The following is a 23018-nucleotide window of genomic DNA, read 5'->3' as shown; positions in this document are numbered from 1 at the left end:
TCCCCAAGGGTGACAGAAGCTTTCTAGTTGTTAACATGCTGTTGAAGCCCATCACACATACCACACAAGTAAAGAGTTTCACTACTCATATATGAAGTTTTTAACACCACTTCTAAACTTGATGATTTACATGCATACAGAGTCAGCACCTAAAAAAAGTGAAGATATTCTCCCTGCATTTTCTCCGTTGTGTCATTTAAGACCTTTGAGCAACCATTGAAGTTGAGACTGGAAGGAATCATATACTTACATTTTGAAATTCAAGTAATAATGTTCTAATGAAGTAATCTGTTCTTGCTTGCTCCGCTTCCTAAAAATGAGAAACCAGTAATGAATTGGAAAAATAGAACAATATACAGCATACAGTACCTACCTAAAATCCAAAACTTGAAACTCTGATCTCTTTTTTGTTTTCAATTTACTGCATTTGTACCTACTATTTTCCCAGAAGATGGGGAACCAAAACATAGATTTTAAAACAGTAGCAACTCAATTTGCTACACAAAACATCTGTGAAAGATGCTACTTTTACTTCAAATAAAAATGTGAGTTTTCATACCAATAAGTGTCTAGCTTAGTCCTGAAACCATCGATAAACCTTGCAAGAGTATTTCAAAGTAGTTCTTTTGCTTTATTTCTCCATACGTTTATTGGATTTACAGGCTGCCTCCCAGAGCCATCCTTCTATATTCTATGCTTTTGCTGTCTCAACTTCAGTCTCTTATCGCTCTATTCTATGACATCTCCTTTCATTTTTTCCCCTCAATTATTTTCAATTAAGGGTGCATCTGAATGGATCACTACCATTATCTTGGTTGTGCATAGCTTCCACGCCCCCAGAATTTTCAAATCTGCCTTTGGAACATCAAGGAAAGATTATACAGTAGACACCAAACAATATTACTGTACTTAAAGTATCGGTAATATTAAAATTTGAAGATACCTTTAAAAGCTTAGCATTATAGCTTCCCACAGTGAATTAGGGAGACCACATATGCTTTAATATATTTTTATCTTCTACTAGGAATATACCATTTTCTGTCAAGGAAACAATTGCCCTATTTTACAGGTTTAAAGGAGGCAGTGCACAGCTGGAAGCAATGGAGCCCATAGGCAGCACGGTGCCCAAAGGTAACACATACCATCAATTCATGTCCACACAAACCCAAACAAATACTTGCCAGGTATGTGACCACCACCCACCAGGTACAGTTCTTAAAAAAACAAACCCAAAACCCACATAAAAACCCAAATCCATAAGCCAATTTTTAAATCAAGGTATGAAGAGGCTGCTCAGAATCTCTATAGACTAAAATTCATAATTATATTTTTTCCTGGCCAGATTTAATTCTTTGTAGACAATTTCAAAGTGGGATTAAGAACAGCTTGATGAATTGGCAGGCTAGCTCTTTCTGAACAACTTAAAGAACTTCAGCTAGAAAATAGCAGCTATTCCTGTCCAAACCCAGACAGCTTTAAGTTAAGAAGAAGAAAACACAGTTTTGAGATCAGTTAGGAATGGATCAATTCCACTGTTTTAGAACAAGTGAACAACTATGGCCAGTCATGAGCTCCAGTGTAAAAAGTTCACAGTAAAATCCCTTATACTGACAACAGTTATACTCAAGACTTTAATGGCAGGTTTCATTCACATCATAATAGTAACTGATGGAATGTAATAGAACCTGATTAAACTACCATGTGGCATGATTAAAAATAAAGACACAAGAATGTGTTTTCTTCCAACACCACAATGATGTTAATGCCAGAAAGAAAAAGTGACAAAAAAAACAAAATCCAAAAAGTTGGCCAAATTTATCATCCGCTGCATCATAAAAATATTGATAACCCAGGGGCAACACTCAATTAAGGAAATCCTGCTAGTCCATCACTAGAAGCTGGCAACAAGCAGAAGGATCATCTTATAAGTGGCTTTTCTCTGTTCTCTTCCCTTAAGCAATCAGGCTGTCGCTGAACACAATGTGATAAACCGGACTGTGCTTGGCATCATCCAGAAATGCAGCCTCGATGACGCCATCACAACTCCAAGAGATACAAGCTGGACAAACAGGCCACAAACGTGTTTAAAGCAGGAAGGAATAACAACACAAACAGGCGTGTACAAAGGCAACCAGGTACTATCCCACACCTGAGGAACGCTGATCATACTGATTTTTTCAGCCAGTGCATCCTCAGCCATACCCTGAAAATGACTTTGGATTATCCAGCTTCCTCTGCTGAGGAAAGATGACTGCAGACCCCATGGGCACACACTCCTGTGTGATGCTGAGATGACAGGTGCCAAAAGAATGATTACTTTCGATTCCCCACTGTGATAGGTGTAGGAAATACCCACAGTCCCTCTCCCTGCCTATTAATTCGCAAGTATCAAAACTGGAAGAGGCTCTAACAGTTATGCTCAGAGATCAGAACTCCTGATAAGGCTGACACAACATGCAATGGAAATGCTCAGGTTTGCTCCATCTTTCTGCAGTCATGACTTACTTGACAGTTACCCCCTGGGAATTCTCTAGGAAAAGATTCAAACCTAACGGTATCTGCTCCTCATTTTTGGCTTGATTTTAAAAGCAACATTAGAAGCAAAGGAAGTATTTGCAAATAAACCTGTATCTGTTGCCAACGGAAACAAGTTTTAAAACATTATGAGTTAAGTTTCCATTTTCTTTATTCATGCTAATTAACTTTATGTAACTTAAAGAAAACCTATTTCAGTGTTAATTTAATTTCTCATGCACATCCACAACGCACAAGTCATAACTAAAACAGCTGCATGAATATTAGTTCATTTCTTCAGTATAGTACAAACATTGAAAACTACACCAAGTAAAGCAGAAAAAAATGATACATAAAGATACAAGACCCAGGGTTCCCTACTTTTCTCATTAAAAAAAAAAAATGACAGAAAATTCAAAAAAAATCACACAATGAAGATACACACATTGTCTTTCACTGCAATCCTTTGAGACTATTTGTGTAAGATTTGGTACCAAACAATTGAAAAACATTTGTTTCGGAATAAAATAACTGTTCAACAGAGTTTGTAAGTTGCAAACGCATTAAATCCTTCAAAATTAATTTATAAAGCTTTATACTTACACAAGAAACACGAAACGGTCCAAAAGTTACAGCTGCTTCTCCATACAGAGGCCAGTAACGTTCACATTTTTTCTGTGAAAGCAAAGAATCCTAATTTAATTCATGTGTAGTCCTGAAAGATGATGATGAACAGAACAAGAGCAGACAGAATGATAACCTCAAATGCTTTATTCTCTCTCTTATTTGGTGCTTTTCCTTGACATCTGTGTCCCGGTGCCTTGCGGGACTTCTAAGACTGCAAAACATATTTTCTTTTGGATACCAAAAGAAAACCAAAACCCCAGATGACCAATCAATACAGGCAAAAGACGCTTTGTGAATTAGGACGTGAACTGTATGCCTGCCTACACATGCACAAGCACTCATTGTAGAAGGGGAAGTGCTAAGAGTTGGAGTTGTTCTGAAAGTCTGGAGTTCACAACTACTCCGGACCGCTTTTTCTTTTTGCCTTCTCTGCTCATAAAAACATAGTAGAGATATTTAAAATATGGTTTTTGCAGCTGTATCGATTGACAGGAAATGCTAAAGGACTCAGGATTTCGATAGTTGGCCAACATCCCACAGAGGAGGATTTCTTTTCCAGTGACATGACCAGAAACAGACCATTGATACCATTCTGTCTACAAACCTATATATTCCACTGAGATGATTCCTAAATAATAATGTAACACTATAAGCAGAGCCAAGATAAGCAGTCACATTCGCTATTTTCTACACATACAAATGCAAGAATAGGCATTCTCATTCAATCTGGCAGATAATTTTTACAGTTACGGATTTGCCATATGAAGCTTCACAGGTATTGCCATATCGCCAAAAACAAGCAACGCTTATTAAGTTTTGTAGTTAGTATACATACCCTTCCCATTTCAAATTCTCGACAGGCCATGACAATTATCTGAAAAGAAAAAAAGATGCTTGAAATTAACTGGTTTTCGATCAAGTAAATTCACCAGCACTTCACTGCTTGCTTCTATCTGGGCAGATACTGATACTCCTTAATTGGTTACTACTACTACTACTACTATTTTCCTACCTGCACATGCATGCTCTTTTAATTCTACAGTAGTATCCAAATTTCATCCTACACAAGATCATCAACGACACTAATACATTTTAAGGCTACTTAATTTGAATTTATTGTAAGTCCGTAAAAACGCCTCATTTATTTATTTATTTATTCAGCCTAACTATAAGGTCTAAACTTATTTATAAAAATATAGAACTGTTTGCAGATTGGAAGAAACAGTTATATTTGCTTAAAATAGGTGCTGAAACTTATTTAAAAAACAAGAATCAGATTTCTTAGATAAAGCTACTTCACATACACTAATGTGAACAGCACACTATAAATACACCAACTGATAAGCTATTTGTTACAATATCATGGAATCATCAAATACCAGCTTAGAACTGACCCCAAGGATCATCTGATCCAACCTGTCTAATAAGTTACCAGGATTTAAATGTCAGATAAAAAGTATTTTCAGAAACAATTTTTAACAGTACTTAAAAGTTAACTCCTGACAACAGGTGTTTAAAAACAGATACAGAATATATAAACCAACAAGTAATCCAAAATTAGCATAAATAGAAAGGTAGGCTTATTTATTTGTTTCACATGCTGTTTCTGCATCTGATTTTCTCAGTCCACATTAAGTCACAGTTGTAAGGTCTCCTACAGGACACATGTAACCGAGCACCAATCTATTCATAAATATGCTTTATTTCATACTCATTTTATAAAACAATTACCTTGAATTTACATTATTAAATTTAGTTTATAACATAAATGATATATAGAATGCTACTTAAATGACAAAAGGGAGAAGTAAACGGACTAAATCACTGTCAACATTTTAAATAATAATAGCCAGCTCAGGCAAGAGCCACACAATCACTGTGCCACGAAATAAAGTAACAGCCAATTGTGGTTTTTAAGAAGGTACTTACGGCAACATTGTATTCCCATATCATCCTCCAGAAGTCTATTACTGTATTTGCTAATGGTCCCTGGGTGGCAACATATGCTTTTGGCCCATGTACTCCCTAGGATTGCAAAAAGGAGCTATTAATGTTTATAAATAAAATTTATCTGCACTGAATAAAAGAAAGTATTTAGTTTATTACAACGTAAAATTAGAATTTTTTTTTTGATCCAGCAGGAAGGGTGTATATGAAATATGGGTCCTATGTACATTAGGGGGAATTTTGCTGGTGTTTTTAGGGAAGCCCAAGATTATAACAGCTACTGTGCAGCCAGAGAATGTAACAGAATATACTGAGTTTGTGTGTTCAGCTTCTGAGGATTCCCTTTCAGTCTGTATTTTCTTTATTACTCAAACATTTAATGATGAAAATTTGGAAGTCTTTGTGCCAAAAAGCATCCCTTGGAACAAATTTAAGTTCCCCCCTCCCAGAAATACATTTCAAAAATCAAAAATATAAACGTTCATTTTATATAAAGCTTGAAGACATTTACATACAGCTTTTCAAGCTGAACGTTCAATAAATGAAGGTTATAGGAACACCTGCATCTCAATAAGCATGACTATGTAGAAGCACTATCAGAATAGGCTACAAGGTAAATCCAAGATATTCACACTTGGAAACAAAAGCGTAACAGGTTTTTAGCCAAATTCTGGTTTCTCTTTAAGATTGTCACGTCATTCCATTGCCACACTTCTGCTATGGACAGGAAGAAGTGCATATTAACATATACGATTGATCCAATACCTTATTTATTATCCCTAAAAACAACCTCTCTTAGAATCTGGTATTATTAACAGTAACAACTGTTAAAACAATCATATCTGAATATTCCCATGGTATAAAGTTCAAGTTTGGTTGCCTGACACTTCAGAATGAAGTATTATAAATTATACTCACGTTTAGAGTAATATTAAAACATAAAATTTGCTTTATAAATGATGTAATGTTCACAACTTAATTCAAGCCATATTAAAAGAAAATCTTCCCTCACAGCTTTAAATTCTTGTCTCAGACTATAATTTTAAAGCTGCACTGACATGAAATAAAAGGGTAAAAATAATTTGTAAACTTTCAAGATAGTCGTACATACCTTAATAAAGTTTGCATTGATGTAGTCTGAATCTTGTGGGGGAGTTTTTAAGGTCAGTTTAACCCGGCTATGATCAACTAAAAGAAGAATTATTTTTTTAAACAATAGTTACAACACATAAATCAATATGTAAAAATAAATATATATAGTACTTATTATATTACGCAAGAAATTAAGCATTAAATAATGTTTTCCAAAGATAAGTCGCACAAGCAAGTCAGTCAATTTATGGGTAAACCAACCCAGGTAGAGATGAGCAAAGCAGCTCCTACCACTATGTGCTTCTTGTGCTCAGGTTCACAGAGCACCAGCTACTGGAATTCTAAGAGCAATTCATTACAAAGAGGCAAAATTCAACCGATCAGAAGCAATCGACACTGCAGTTACACAGCATTAGCACAGGTCACGATGGTCAGAATTAAAGGCACGAAGGAATAAAGCACCAGGGCACAGGTAAAGCAGCAGGCAGGTCTGCACGCCCTGCCAAGGGCGAGTCCATCAAGTACTACTGCATGAAGCGTGCCCCAGGGCTCATTGCTCTGGCACAGGCTGATCTGTCCCCCAAATGCTGGGCTATGCCCTTTGCTGGGGCAATTCTGAACTAGAAACAGCAGATACCTTCATTTAGGGCGTTTTGACATAGCAAGTTCCTGCCTCGCTCATTACTGACTGTCTCAAAGAAAGCTGCTTATAAAACAGTAGATCCTTGGAGACCAATATCCTCAGCAGTCTTAAAAATAGCCTTTATTACTTGTTGACAGAATAAACTAAACATCTTGGAATTCCCTTAGGTGTTGAAAAAAAATTAAGTGCATCTTTAATACAGAAACAACTCGGTGATTGTGAGAGGAGGTGGTTGACAGGTTGACCAGTCCTTCCAGCTCTTGTTGATACCAACACTTCCTAGCTGGCACAGAAAAAACCCCATTCAAACTACCTCTACAATAAAGGTTGGTTTTGTTAATTTAGTACTACAAGAAACTGGAAATCCAGACCAAAAAAGTATTTTCAAGCTGGGGGAACAGAAGTATCTGCAGAAACAGCATCTGCTTGAGTAATATCTGTTACATTCTGCTCACAGGGTCAATTCCTCAACCACAGAACAGCTGCTAAGACTTATTAGAGCTAAATTCAAGAAAAAAAGATAAGTCTATTTAAAAAAGGGATATGTGGTGGGGTGTTTTTTGTTTGGTTGTGGTTTTTTGTTGTTTTGTTTGTTTGTTTTTTGTTGAACCATCACTGGAATAGAACAGGGAACCATGTCTACAAGAAGTACATGGTAGGAGTTATTAATATTTCTGAAAAGAAAGCTCTTCCCAAAAGCTTCCAAGACACTTGCTTCCAAGATGCTGAAATTTTCTGCCGGAGTGCTGATAATACACAAAAAATGTGTGCATCACCATGTAATGCTTCCTAAAAAAAGCTCAAGTGTAGAGTACAAGACATTTAGATAACAGATGGAAGACAACACACTCTCACATAAAGGCCTGGAGAAACCCTTAAAACATATTACACTGTATTATACTCTCACACATACAATGTGAAAGCAAGAACACTTCATAAGCATGCAATGGTATCACAGATTTAATAGCAAAAACTAGCTCTAAATGGCAGATTAAACTAATTAAAGTGGTAAGCTAATGAGGATTTCTATGTTCCCAGAACAGCAGGTCCAAAATTCTATTGCGGTTTCCAAATGTCAACATCTCCAACCTGCCTGTATCCACTACGGCTCAGCTCTTTCAGTACTGGGTCTGGGACAGCATTCCCCAGGGAAAGTTCCATTGCAGGTTCCCAGTTCAGAAGATTAAGAACTCAGGTATTTATATATAGCTTAAGGGCTCAGTTGGCAATTACTAATTGGTGTCTTCTGGTAACCAGTGAACACCATGTTTCATGTAGCTATCATTTCAGGTGGGTCAGTAAACTGTCATGTGAACATGCACACATCTTTTCCTCTCAAGTACTGAACTGATTTTGAGGTACTGATCTCTCTGGTAGCAATAACAATTTCTGATGAATACAGCACTAATCTCCATTTAAGTTATATCCGTAAGTTGACAAGTTACATCTATAAATTGATAGGCAAAGTATTATTCCCCCCCGCCTCCTTTGACATTTGCTCGTTTTCCCCACTGTGATCTGTGTACCCTTTCAGATCCCAATGACTGTGTTTTTATTTTTGTGCAGATGGAAGGAAAGCATATCTACCACTCTAGTTGCAGCCATTCACTACTACACTAGCTATTGTTCTGTCAACTCAGCCCAGGCGCTACCAAGATTTCGCTATATTGTTCATGATCTACCAAAATGCCAGCACAGAAGAAAGATTATATCAAGTTTTAATAATAAGGCAACAATAACAACTTGCCCTCTCTTTTTCACTCCAACCACTAAATATTTCCTCCCAAGTGAAAAAACAAACAAAAAACAAAAATAAAACAACAAAGAACAAACCCAATGCTATTTAACTATTTTGCTGCAGTACTATTTACTACTATGTTCTACATATATTCTCCAGCAAAATATGAATACACATGCCTTCCCTTCTCAGTGCAGCAGCAAGCACCATACCCTTCTTGTTAAACAGTCTCGTTAAACAGGGCCTGCGGCTTTGAGGCAAAGTTCACTGCTCAAAGTGTTGCTCCAAATGCTGATAAACAGTAAAAATCCCAGTACTAGAAACATGGAGCACACAACAATTTATAACACACTAATACAATGGAGTTTATTACTAGAACACATTTTGAAAATGAAAACTAATGATACTTAAGACCATTTTCCAGTTCTTATGGGTTATAACCCTCCTAACACTTCTGAGAAAGCTGAGCAGAGGAAGCTGTACCTGCTGCTAATGTTCTGCGATATGAAAAATGGCATTTGTCAGAGGTCTTTCCTTTAACCTGTCAGCTGTTCATACAGAGAAGCACAGGAAGAACAGCTGAAATCCATGGCCTCAGGAGCTACACAACCTGAGCTGCTAACAGGTGATCTTGGCACTAGAGATCACTAGTCTGTTCTATCCACGACTTGCTGGTTTTAAATTTTAACTTCTGCTCTGTGTCTCCTTTTCTGTGTTTGAACATTAAACAGAATTTCATTTGGGCTCTAGCACAATGCAAACCAAAGATAATCACGCACTGGAAGTTCTCTGACATCATTTGCAGAGATCTATTTTATTTCAAACCCCAAAACCAAGGTTCCTTAGGGCTTCTTAAATTTCATTTAGAGTTTCTGCTGACATGTGTTGTTTTATACCAGGAACAACATGCTCCCAAGGAAAAAGTACAGTCAGTACCAAGTAAAGTTTTAGACTATTCCAAGCTAAAATAAAGATATCAGCTTCATATGGCTTGCAATCTAACACACATTTTATCCTTAGGTGATATCTCACCTAACAAAATACACAAGCATTCACTTACGTTGCCTGCCAAGTTAAAAATAAAGCATTTATAAAAGCTATCTTTCAGAAATTATCTCCAATTTTTCTTTTCAGTAAGAACTAAATAGTAAAATTCAAAATACACTAAGAATAACAAGCACTTTCCTTTGTCTTCTATTAGCATGTAAATCAGACTTACATGGCAATATATCCTTGTATCTATTCTTTTTAACATTTTCTTCCTTTTCTCCAGTAGCTGTTGGGTAGATCTTCTCTGTTCTGTATTTTGTTGATAATCTTCTCAACCTCTGAAATAAAATATTTATGTTATCTTTTCAAGTCTCAAGATAACAGAAACATCACTAGGTATCAGCTTCATTGATGAACTGTAAGAAGATCACTCAAAAATACCTCTTCTCTCCTTCTACAATATTCACTAAGATGAAATTAAAAAAAAACACAAACTAATAATACAATATTTTTAGATCATCAGGAGTTTACAATCAAGTTGACATCAGCTCTACACATGACGAGACACGGAACTTTGGAAAAGCCACTACAGCAGCAGTATGGCTGTATTTTATTTAGGAAATACACTGCCCTGTTACCGAGTAACAACTACATTAAGAATACCTGTATGAAACACAAAAATCTGTTATGGCTCTGAACAGCTGGAGGAGGAGCAGAGAGCAGGCTGGCTCAGGGACAGCTGCTGGCAGCAGGTACTTTGCTCTGAAACCCACGGCTTCCACCACACTGACAACTAAACCAAAAGCAAATTCTGACATGTAACAGGCATCACCTCCTAATGCCCAAATCATGTTGAGTTTCAGGCTCACCCAGAGAAAGGTCTCTGCCTCTCAGGTACGAGGTATTCGCAATTAAGATGACTGACAGGAGGTCTGCTGTATTCACAATGTCATTTTTTCCCCCTCCATCTATTTAAAATCCTAGACATTTGAAACAGTCAAACCTCAGATAACAAAACGCAGACCATGCCTTCAAGCAACCTAGGAAGTAACAAAAGCAACACAGCTTTTATCATCCCACTCAAATTAGGCCTTTTCAACCTTAAAACTGAGGAGGAAGACAGGAGTATAAATTCTCTTTGAGGAAAAAAATAAGAAGGTGCCATGAACGTTCATTATTTCACATTTTATAGACATCCAGACTTAAAATGTAACCTGAAGAACTCAAAGTTAACTCTGGCTTCCAGTTAAAGCTGTGTGGTTCCAAAACCAGCCACCTATCTACACTGACAACACAGTGGTGAGGTACATCACAATCTTCTTGCAGGAGGCCATACAGAGGGATCTGGACCAGCTGGATCGTTGGGCTGAGTCCACCTGTATGAGGTTCAACAAGGCCAAGTGTCAGGTCCTCCACTTGGGTCACAACAACCCCAGGCAGCGCTGCAGGCTGGGGGAAGAGTGGCTGGAAAGTGCCTGGGGAAAAAGGATCTGGGGGTGTTGATTGACAGCAGCTGAACATGAGCCAGCAGTGTGCCCAGGTGGCCAAAAAGGCCAACAGCATCCTGGCTTGTATCAGGAACAGTGTGACCAGCAGTACCAGGGAAAAAGATTGTCCCACTGTACTGGGCACTGGTGAGGCCCCACCTGGAAACCTGGGGTCAGTTTTGGGCCCCTCACTACAGGAAAGACATTGAGGTGCTGGAGCCAGTTCAGAGAAGGGCAGTGAAGCTGGTGAGCAGCCTGGAGCACAAGTGTGATGAGGAGCAGCTGAGGGAACTGGGGCTGTTCAGCCTGGAGAACAGGAGGCTGAGGGGAGACCTTATCGCTGTCTACAACTACCTGAAAGAAGGGTGTAGCATGGAGGGCGTTGATCTCTTGTCCCAAGTAACAAGTGATAGGACAAGGGGAAATGGCCTCAAGTTGTACCAGGGGAGGTTCAGATTGGATATTAGGAAAATGTTCTTCATGAAAAGGGTTGTCAGGCATTGGAACAGGCTGCCCAGGGAAATGGTGGAGTCACCACCCCGGAGGTGTTTAAAAGATGTGTAGATGAGGTTCTTAGGGACATGGTTTAGTGCTAGAGTCTGGTTATGGTTGGACTCTGTGATCCTGAGAGTCTCTTTCAATTGAAATGATTCTATGATCAAGAGGAAAAGCAAGAACATAACTTCAAAGAAGTTTAATATTTCCGCTGAATGGTATTCTGCATGTGTAGAAGGATAGAGACTGTTCATGTTGCACTCCCTCCACCTTTGCTTGATTATGATGGCTGAAGTTCCAAAATGTTCATGGCTTACTTTCTTTTGGTCAAGGGGGAGAATGGGGGCAGGCAGTTGCTAGTTAAAAATATACATGTTCTTTACCACTTCCTATGCAACAACATACAAGCAGAAGGACATAATAAATACAATTATTTGGCTGGAAAGCCAGTTTTCTTCTTGAGTTCTTCTAAAACTACTAAAACACTTGGGAGACTCATGGCACAATTCTTTTTTTTCAAAAAAGAAGGAAAAATCCATTGGCAACTCAAGTCCTCCAATAATTCTACCAGCTAAAAAGAAAAAACACTTCCATAAAATTTGTCTGGATATAGTGAAAAAAGAGCTAATTTTATATGCCAATGTAGATAAAACTTGGCATTTAGTTGAATAATATCCATCTAACAATCCATAAAAGCAGTATTTACAGAGCAAAACCAATGGCAAGGTAAAACTAAAAAAAGAAGGCAAATCAAGAAGTACCCGTTTTCAGACTCTCTTCTCCAAGGACTTAATCACAGATTAAATCACTGAACACTAAGAAGAGTAACAGAATTAGCACATGGGATGGTTTTCTTCGGGTGCATTGCTCTTGAAAAACTTGCAATGTTAGTCAGTGAAGAAAAAACAGTAAGTATTTGGAGTTGGGACAATAAGTCTCTGACCGCACAGTAATTGAAGTGCTAAATAAATTATCTAAAAACGCTGCTACAACAAAGAATAGGAAGATTCAATTTGTGAAAAGACATGTAAACAGTTCCAGGCAAGAGGAAGCTTCCATGCAGAGCACACACAGAAACCTGGTTTGTAACACGGTACTGATGTAAAGAACACCACTGCACATGGGAGAAATATTGCCATGTATAACACTGACCTTACTCCGTCAAACTAAAAAACACTGCCTGTGCTTGTTTCTGTTTTCTTTTTATTTCTTCTCTTACCACTTTTTATGGGACAAATAAAATGAGAAAAAGTAATAGAAGTTTAAAAGAAATAAGACCTCTAAAAACCTTGAGTCAAAGCACAAACTATTTTGCATGACAAAAGATACACTCGAGGAAGTGACTCGAGAAAAAGGTTGGGTATCAAAAAGCACCCTAGGAAGATGATCCCTTTTGCTTCACCCCATTCTAAAGAAATACAAGAATAAACACTTCCACAGATACAACTTGGACCTACTGTAAGCCAAAAAGGCTGCAGTGATGAGTAGCAGCTTCTGTGTTCCAGAAAGTGGTGCTACAAGAATTCAGCATAGCCTTCTCCCCTGCATGATTCAATAGCTGTAAAAGTTGCTAAACAGACTGGAAAGTAAGCTTAGCATACCCTGACTCTCAGGCAAAAACTAGAAATTAAATACAGGTTGATTTTAACACACATCCGTTCCTAAAATACTTTAAGGCTCATGCTAAATGCATGCTTGCCAGCTGTTCTGTGACACAACAGCTCTAAGTGCAGTCCTGAGAGCAATCACAAAGAGTAAGTAGCACTCTTCACAGTTTGTAGTACTATGTGTGACATAGAACAATGTCTACTTTATGCTTTGGAAGAAGAATTGACTAAAGAGTAAGGAAAGAATTCTGAAAATTGAGCTTTGAGTGAACTACCACAGGAAGGGAAAGGTGCCAGACTCAAGAATTTGCCCTACACTCACAGACAATTTCTGCAGAAAGCTCTTGGGATGTGCGCACACAGGCTGCTGCAGGATGGGAGAGGTTCAGGGCTTCCCAGGTACAGCCTAGAGCGACCAGAAGGCGGAGAATGTACTCAACAGCAGAATGACTGGAAAACAGAAGAAAGAATTCTGTTCAGACTATGGTAAGTTGATGACAAGATAGCCAGTAAGATCTGTCACAGCCCAGTTCCATGCTAATTCATAAGACATATAAAAAACACAAAAAATCCAACACAACTGTCCACAGTACAAAGCAGCATTCATTTGGGTAAAGCCAGTAAACCACCAAATCACTTCCCAGAAGATATTCAGACGCCAACAGCAGGGACAGAGAGATCCAGCCTGGTGCCTCTGCAGATAACAGCAGATGCTTCCATAAGACTTGTGTATTCACTGGAACTGCTACTTTGGTATCACAAAATCTTCATTTGTATGTTCTTTTAAGGACAAAATGGTCAAAAAGTGTATATTCATGATTCATCATGCTTAAAGAACTACATTCACAAGGCCTTAAGTTCCATCCTCATTAGAAAAGCTCAAGTTTAATTCTGCTTATTCATTGCATGACAGAAGTGGTTTGTGGGACGGTGACGAACACTTCCCACATGTGATGGTGAGGGGATGAGCCTCTGAAACAATTTGCTTTTCAGAAACATACTCCCAACTTCCACAGTGATTTTCCAGTCTTTACTACAAGTCTACTTCAGCGTTTTTTACAAAAAGACAAACCAGTTTTTCAAACCCAGCTTGTGGAATCCTATCATTTTAAGAAGAGCTTAGCCCAGTCACTCCAGGAAACACAGATCTCCGACTTACACAGTCAATCTGTTTAATCTTTTTATTTTAGAATGCCTGTAAAGACAAGATGCTTAGTACCAAAGAAATGTTGTTTGTGCATTAAAGAAAAAAATTATATTGCCTATTGAGATTTGAAGAATTCACTCTAAAAATAGAAATACTCAAAGAGCTGAAAACCAAAGAAAAGCTTCCATAACAGTTACCTTCAAAATCAAAGCATAAAAGAAGATACTTGGAAATACTTCAAAAATGTTGTATTAATGCACTCATTTCATAAGACAGCTATTTCTGTCATAAGCTTGACATTGCATTGTTCTTACTAGCAGCAGGGGCAGGAAAACAGATAAATTATGTCCGACTGTGCTCTCACTCTAATAATTTTGATAAATACTAATTTCCTAGTACTTTCATACAGTAAGAAAAACATACCTGTAAGGATCAATGTGAACCAAACTATCACAAAAATGTCAAAATAACTATATTCTGGTTATCTGTTGTCAGATTACAGAGGTTTCAGATTCTGTACCAATGTTATTATATTATGACCATGAGCCAGCACTGTGCCCTTGTGGCCAAGAGGGCCAATGGCATCCTGGGGTGTATTAGAAGAGGGGTGGTGAGTAGGTCGAGAGAGGTTCTCCTTACCCTCTACTCTGCCCTGGTGAGACCACACCTGGAATATTGTGTCCAATTCTGGGCCCCTCAGTTCCAGAGGGACAGGGAACTGCTGGACAGAGTCCAGCGTAGGGCAACAAAGATGATGAACGGAGTGGAGCATCTCCCTTATGAGGAAAGGCTGAGGGAGCTGGGTCTCTTTAGCTTGGAGAAGAGGAGACTGAGGGGGGACCTCATTAATGTTTACAAATATACAAAGGGTGAGTGTCACGAGGATGGAGCCAGGCTCTTCTCGGTGACAAACAATGGTAGGACAAGGGCTAATGGGTTTAAGCTGGAACATAAGAGGTTCCACTTAAACTTGAGAAGAAACTTCTTCTCAGTGAGGGTGACAGACACTGGAACAGGCTGCCCAGGGAGGTTGTGGAGTCTCCTTCTCTGGAGACATTCAAACCCGCCTGGACACATTCCTGTGTAACCTCATCTGGCTGTTCCTGCTCCAGCAGGGGGATTGGACTGGATGAGCTTTCAAGGTACCTTCCAATCCCTGACATCCTGTGATTCTATGATTATGAACACAGAGATGCAAAACAGATGCCTTTGTCAAAAGACAACTCAAGTGCAGACTTATATCTCGGATATAGCACTGCTCAAATGAGGCTCTGACTTTCTAAAATTGCTTTGGTTCCAGAAGTATTTTATCTTAATGCCCCTACAAATCCAACTGGAGTTTCCCTACACCACTTTCTTATTACCAAAGGCTCTGGGGAAACACCAAGACAGGCTGATGCTAACAAATTCAACTGGAGGATGGACTATTCTGAGCCAGGAGTATCTCTGCAGCTCCAGGTTGGAATAGCAGGGAATAAATGAACACAGGGAGCTGGGCTTCCTTCAGTCACTCTGCCAGAACAAGAGCTGCCTGCCCCAAGTTTCTGGGAAAGTCAGATCCAGTAGAGCTGAATGAACACTGAGCTGTCCCAAATGGGATACCCTGGGTTACCTCCTGCACTGTTAAGTGCAAATAATGCAGAGTCCACAATAATTGCAGGTATCGTTCTTGCATCCAAGTCCCCCAACTATCTCTGTGGTTTACATTCATACATGAAACACTTGGCATCTGTTGTTGCAAATAAACACAGAATTAAAAGACCTACATACAAGACAATGTCAACAGAGTCCAAGCTAGCAATTAGTTATCCTACTAATACATACTAAATTACAGATAAAACTAATTTTCAGAGTATCCCTTTCGCCACTTTGCCTTAGAAGTATTTGAAAAACAGCATGCACCTGTGACACATCAGCCTTTCCCCAGTTACTCCTGTCAGCTCTCAGGCAAAAATTATTTTTAAGAATTCCTAGCCCTCACGATGGAAGGAAAAAAGCCTTCCCAAACACTATTCAAGCATAAACAATGAAAGGAGAATGACTTGGTTCTGTAAAAGAAAATCTTCACTGTGTCTCAGCATTCACAGATGGCTTTGGCTGCAAGGAACAGGCTGGCAGTCTGGATTTAACCTATTTCTCTGAAATAAAGCCCTGAAAGGAGATCACAAGCAGAACCGATAGAATGAACAAGACACAGGAGGAGGAGTTTTCACTACCTTGGCACCCTCTTCCAGCAACACCTCCTCACTCACAGGCTCTCGGTGCTCCAAGGGAATCTCTGCCAAAGTGATTAACAGACAAACCTGGTAACTACAGTCTCTTGGGAGCTCCATCACCCATGTTTCACAGCAGGGCAATGACGGGTCTAAAAACCCCCCTGCACTTGAGGAAGCTTTTGTGACCTGCATAAAATAAAAATTCCTCCAAAATTACCCAAGGAACTGAGAACAGCATCATTTCCATATTAGACAGTATAGTGTACTTTATAACATCTTAACTCGGTTTGGTATTTTCTCAGGGAAGAGGGGAATTCATGTTATTGCTTTAACTGGTGATTCATATCCAATAAAGCAGCAGTCATCAACGAAGACAACACTGGCAGGTCCTCATGCAGAGAAGGCCAAATGACAATACTGAAAGGAGCCAGTTAAGCAGTTCATCCTTTCTTCGGTATCAGATTAAAACTGGGAACAGGTGAAAAAATAGCAGCATACTCTCAAGATTTAGGTACTGTCAGAGTAAGACCAACACCTTCCATCAGTGTCTTCCCTAACAAAAAAGTTATAACCAGGGAGGTCTCCCACACCACTAGTAACTAAAGATAGCTTTGCAGACATAGCAACAAAATGCGGGCTGATTACTTCAAAAGTCTTTCTCTCCCTCATTTATGAACCTGTTTTTATACTATCTGCATATTAATCCCAGCTTCAATTAGCAGTACTATCAATTACAGTTGCAGCTAATTGACGTTCAGCATACTAATTAAGCAACATACCTACTGACAGTAATGGGCTTGTTTTACAAGGATGGAGAAGAATAAAAAGATCTGTGGTCTGTTGATGAGCAAGTAAACAAGCAGACAAAGCAAAACATTACATTACTAAAGCATAATCAAGTTTTAGTTAATAAGTTACTGAAGTATGTTCTCATATTTCAGATAATTCTGCAACATACTCATTACGCATGCAAGAATTGGTATTATCACTTTCTGTGAACAAAATTGTTTCCTTAGCACACTCAATTTATTGCAGAGCCTACTGTGAACGTTAAGTGAAAACGTGCAGAACAGAGCAGTGACAGTTATAGGCTATGAGTAAAGAACACAAACATCTCTATTAGTCTGAAACCATGCGATTAGAAAACAGACTCCTTTGGGTTGAAGGCCGGGCAGCATGTCTTGAAGCAGAAACAGAAAATGTATTTAAAATTAGCGCACGCTACAAACAACAGGCATCTTAACAGTGCTAAAGCAATTCAGGAACAATTATTGATAATTCAAAACAGAAATAAGCCTCAGATTTTATGCAACAGACCACAAGATGATTTTTCCTACCCATCAATATAAACGGCATAAGGAAGTAAAGCACTTAAAAAAACAAACGAGGAAACAACATTCATAACCAGGGAACCCCCCCCCCCCCACACTCACAAGTTTAATTTCCAGTTCACTGGATTCACTATTTTCCTCTTATTCCTTCAGTCCTAGGTTTTGGTGAGTTTGCGCATGCTGACAGAAGAAGTATATTAAAAACACATCAATCTTGATTTTTCCTTAAAGTCTCTTTGAACATATACAGCTCTTATTCATCTTACCGTGCTATGTCATTATAAGGAAAGATGTTCCTAAAGAAAACTAAGGCAAATTATTTTCAGAGAATGTTTTTACAACAATCTAGTTGATGAAATGTCTCAACAGAATCAACCAACCTATCAGCAAAAATTCCTACAGCTTGTTACTGCAGAAAACATCTAAATACAGTAAAAAGCTCAGTTAACTGTAGTATATGAAATACGCCATCTTCGTATTTAAGTCTTCTATACCAATTTCCTCAATGATTCACTTTTCACAAGTAGTTGAACTTAAGTCAACTAACACCATTCATTTTACAGCAAATGATGATTGTTTCTTATGTGAAAAAAATAAATACTAATCTTTAAATTTCTTTAAAATCTTAACACTTGCAGAATAACTATGTATGCTGATCTACTGAATGTAAAATATCTTGATATAAGGAAGCAAAACAGTTTTCTCTACCTTTTTGTCACAACACTAGGTATCAACTGTATTAGTAGTACTTGTACGATTTTATCACCAGCATTTCAGCAGTCTTCCTGATTTTTGATGAGACCGATGGATCCATAGTTATGTCTCATTTAGGTTGACTCTACATTCAGGTCAGAATCAGAAATTTAAGTTCTTATAATATGATGGTTATAAAAAACTTGCAAAAAGAACTGTCAGACTCAGTCCAGTTTTCATTACATGCAAATTTCCTTGGTGGCAGGAATCTCCTGTGGCACCAGGGTACAAAGATGCAGAACCCCTCCACCTTCAGCAGCATCCTACAGAACAGGGCTTAGGCACAGTTTAGCTACAGGTTTAGGCAGCAGTGGTAAACCTGCAACACTGCCACAGCAGAGCTCTGCTGAAAAGCCTTACCAGGAGCAAGTCTCTGAGCAAGTAGGAGACAGGCGGGATCAACTTGCCATGCTGATGCTGCAGGTGGGTTTTGTTTGCTTGCTTTAAAACCAAGAACTGGTTATAGGTCCAGGTGAACTTGCTCTGAAGAGCCACCCTTTGACTCACCCAGGAGAGGTGACCACACTACAGTCCCCTCTGTCTAGACACACTAGCTCTGAAGTCAAATTTTGACATTCTGGGTGTAATGCTGACACCATCAGTGCGACACCTGAATTTACAGAATCACAGAATGTCAGGGATTGGAAGTGACCTCAAAAAATCATCCAGTCCAATCCCCCTGCCAGAGCAGGAACACCCAGATGAGGTTGCACAGGAATGTGTCCAGGTGGGTTTTGAATGTCTCCAGAGAAGGAGACTCCACAACCCCCCTGGGCAGCCTGTTCCAGTGTCTGTCACCCTCACTGAGAAGAAGCTGCTTCTCAAATTTAAGTGGAACCTCTTGTGTTCCAGTTTGAACCCACTGCCCCTTGTCCTACCATTGGCTGTCAACAGTGTCCTTCACCTGAAAAACAGATCAAAGTAGATGCTTGTCTGTCCTGGTTTTGTTAAAAACAAGTTTCTCTTTCAGTGAATTTGCCTGTCAGCTAAAGCCTTCATATTAACTGCATTTTCCTGGAGAACCAGACACGTTTTGTTAAACCTAGCAATGGAATGCAAACTTATTGATAAGCATGGATGGACATCTCGCGAGAGGGGTGACAAGAAACTGGTGACCAAGAAACTGACCAACTGTGTATAACATTCCATTCACGTGAATACTTCATATAAAAGTGGGAGACCAGGAGGATCTCGTCCCTTTTGCCTTTGCTTTTTCCATTCTACTTATGGCCGACATTAGGAGAGGACCTTGCTAGTCGTCCCTGCGAACTGAGGCCTAGTGACAGACTGAATCCAGCTCCGGTTGGCTGCAGAGTCCAGTCCAGGACTTGGTTTGCCGGCTCTGCAGTTGCTGAGACTTTCAAGATTGGTTTGGTATATTTTGTATTATTTTCTCTATTCTTATTAGTAGCATTAGTAAAACATTGTTAATTTTTCCAACTCTCTTCTCTCTGTCCTTCTTTCCCTCCCGATCGCCTGTCCTGAGTGGGAAGGGGGGAGAGGGGGTTAACAATACATCTGCCAGGGTTTTATTGTCACCCTGCAATCTTAACCCTCGACATTGTCCTACCTCCCTAGACAAGATTTAAAGTTTCTCAGGGAAGTCAAAACCCAACAACCGTGATGTGATAAGAATGGATACCAAAGCAACAGCATCCCCAGCAGAACCCATGCAAGAGTAGAAGGAGTTACCTAAAGACAAGCTGAGACTTGTTCCACAAAGAATATCCCTAAAGCAAGAAGTTTTATTCCAGCTCAGACAGCTAAAAGAAACATCAGCAACGCTCTTTTCAGGGTCACCTGCAAGGCGCTGGGCCAGTCACCACTGGTTATAGCTCTATAGTTCTTCAGTTTCAGTGCTCTTGCCTTAACATAACATCCTTAAACAGCCAAAAGCACCTGTGACAAGCATTCAAAGGAAGAGCTATATAACCAATACAGATCAGGTAAAACTCATACAAACAAGCAGCATAAGGATCCAAATAGGTATTGGCTAAACCTCTGTCTTTGAAGAAAATTTAGTTTGTTTAACCACATCAATGCTCCCTGATAAATTTTTTAATCTACTACCATCAAAACTTTTGTCCCCACACTCTTTATGAAGTCAAGAGCAAAGAAATCTTAGTCTGTGGAATGAGGTGTTAAGTTCCATGGAGAATATATCTTGGTTTTGTTTCTACTCAGCACTCAAAAAAGAATAAATCCTCAAGTTCTTCTCCCTCTTCCTCCACAAGAAGCAAAACTCTTCCTCTTTTCCCATGCCTTGGAACACATTTCCCTGAGGTCAGTGTTTGTTTTTGGCCTAATTCATACTAGGTAGAAAAAAAACGCACCACAACTGAAACAGGAAACCCTGAGCTTTCCCTCCAACAGAAGGAGAATTTCCTACCTGCTGGTCCCCAATACCAAAGCTGCGCAGAAGAGCCTTTTAATAAATCTGCACCTCCCAGAAATCATTCTGCTAGAGCTGTTATGTGCTGTCTTCCAAGAAGGCACAAAGGCTTTTTAAAAGCTCTGCCTTGCCGATTTATCTGAAACAAATCCTGCCCTGTAAGACTTTCACTGAGAACAACTTTAAGCTGAAAAGCTGGAGCCCAACAACTGCTCTAGGCAAAAAGCAGAGCTGTTTGTGCAGTCAAGAAACATGGCAACCGAGATCTGTGTTTGGGTCCAAATTACCTTACTGCAACATGTCTACAACTCCAAGGTGCTGTTCCCTTCAGTTACGTGACATCCTTTAGCATACAGTTGAATTGCTATGTGACAACATGAGTTCAAGGTTAAATATGCTGATGTTGGACATGCAAACCATCAAAAAAAGACAACAGTTTTATCTTTCACCTTAAGTCTTTTTTTCTTTCCTTCCTTCAAAACCAGGCTTGAAACTTGTAGAGAAATACAGTATCTGTACAGACCTTCAGTAACATATAACAGACAAGATCAGGATACTGCTAATATAGCTACATAAGTTCACAATTGACAAGCAGAACACCCACAAGGTTTTAATGACTATTGCCCCTCCAAAAACCCATAATCTAAAACATTTCCAGACAAATACAAGAAAGAAAAGTTTTGACAAGCACTGAATCAGTACTTCTATGCAATAACATACACAAGGAATATTTAAGGGAATGTAAAGGGAAAGAGAAGCTATCAAATAGAAAATAGTTTTCTATTAACTGGAGAAAACATGCTTACAACTATTTTCACCCCTTCTTTGAGGCTGCGTCTGGAAGCCAAGGAATGTGCTAGTTATAAAGAGGCCATTTATGATTATGTTCAATAGCATTTTAAAAGCCAGAAAGAAGTAGCCTCATTAAAGATACAAACTTGTACTAAGACTTCAACTGTAACAACCCCAGCTAATAACCCATGCAATACTTATGGATAGATAAAGGAATTTCATGTCATAATTGTCTATCTTTGTAGTATCTGTCAATTTTTGCCTAACAAACATGTTTCTCCATTAAGCTTTTTGTTTTAACAGCTGAACATTCAAGAGTTGGAAGTAACACTGCTAAATGCCCAAGTAGTATAAACTCTACCACTTACATTTGTTTCTGCTGCATTCAATAAATCCCTAAGCCTTCTCCACACATGCTATATTGGATAGAATTCTCTTCTGCAACAGTAACATAGTCATACACACAGCAGTTCCTGCTACCTCACAGTACTATCACTCGTATAGAAAATGTTTTAGTTTCCTCAATTTGTTCAGTGAGTTCCTTCAAAAAAAAGGAAGAGGCTGTGATTTTTCTCAAATATAACAATTTCAAATATATTGTCTGACATAGCATTAACACAAAGTTCCATGGTAACCTTAACCACAGGTATTCTCAGGCAATGCAAACCCAAAAATGACTAGCAAAAGAAAGAAGTAGTTGCCTCTTCCGCAGCCCTATATTAATTTCATTAGAAGACCCAGAGAGAAAAATACTACTGTGAAGTTACTAAAAAGTCAATTGAAATAGTTTTAATGAAATCATTTGAAGTTTAACCTTCTTAAATTATGAAGGTTTTACAGGAAATTTTAAATTCTTAAGACTCATAAAAGCTTGCATCAAAATAAAGGGTCAAGTAAAAACCATATTGTTTGTCCTCTTTTAAAACCAGCGCTAAGAACCTCAATCTCTGATACTTCAAACAAAAAAAGCCTTTAAATAGATTTTATTGCCTTTTGTACAGCAAAGCTGCAAGTCAAACTTCAATTTCCAAACAGTTTGTAGGTTGCCTTTATTATATTTATAATGTAATTACTTCTGAAATTCTTCTGTTTTGAAGAGAAATGTTTGTCATGTGAAGTATACACTCAATCACATAAAGGTTTCTAAATGAGCCTCTCATTGATGTTCGTACCCTGCAGGCAATGTTTGTTGCACAGCTCCTTTGCAAAATACAGTCCTTCTCCAGTGCCAAATTTCAACAAATAAA

At 38.7% G+C, this 23018-nt stretch overlaps 1 protein-coding gene across 3 annotated transcripts in view; it reads right to left on the bottom strand.

Moving 5' to 3' along the window:
- The window catches only part of PTPN12 (protein tyrosine phosphatase non-receptor type 12), a 77242-nt gene that overhangs the window by 33727 nt on the left and 20497 nt on the right, over window positions 1-23018 (bottom strand). For all 3 annotated transcript variants that reach the window (XM_065049161.1, XM_065049160.1, XM_065049159.1), the window contains exons 2-7: window positions 9781-9889; window positions 6200-6276; window positions 5071-5166; window positions 3977-4015; window positions 3118-3189; window positions 251-310 (exon numbers count right to left, since the gene is read on the bottom strand). In XM_065049161.1, the coding sequence (XP_064905233.1) occupies window positions 251-310; window positions 3118-3189; window positions 3977-4015; window positions 5071-5094 (195 nt within the window). In that variant the 5' untranslated portion in view covers window positions 5095-5166; window positions 6200-6276; window positions 9781-9889. The remainder of the gene's footprint in view (window positions 1-250; window positions 311-3117; window positions 3190-3976; window positions 4016-5070; window positions 5167-6199; window positions 6277-9780; window positions 9890-23018) is intronic.

The sequence above is a fragment of the Columba livia genome, chromosome 1, assembly GCF_036013475.1.
Source record: "Columba livia isolate bColLiv1 breed racing homer chromosome 1, bColLiv1.pat.W.v2, whole genome shotgun sequence".
Lineage (NCBI taxonomy): Eukaryota > Metazoa > Chordata > Aves > Columbiformes > Columbidae > Columba > Columba livia.
The sequence above is the reverse complement of the archived record's forward strand: the minus strand, read 5'-3'. Positions and strand labels throughout refer to the sequence as shown.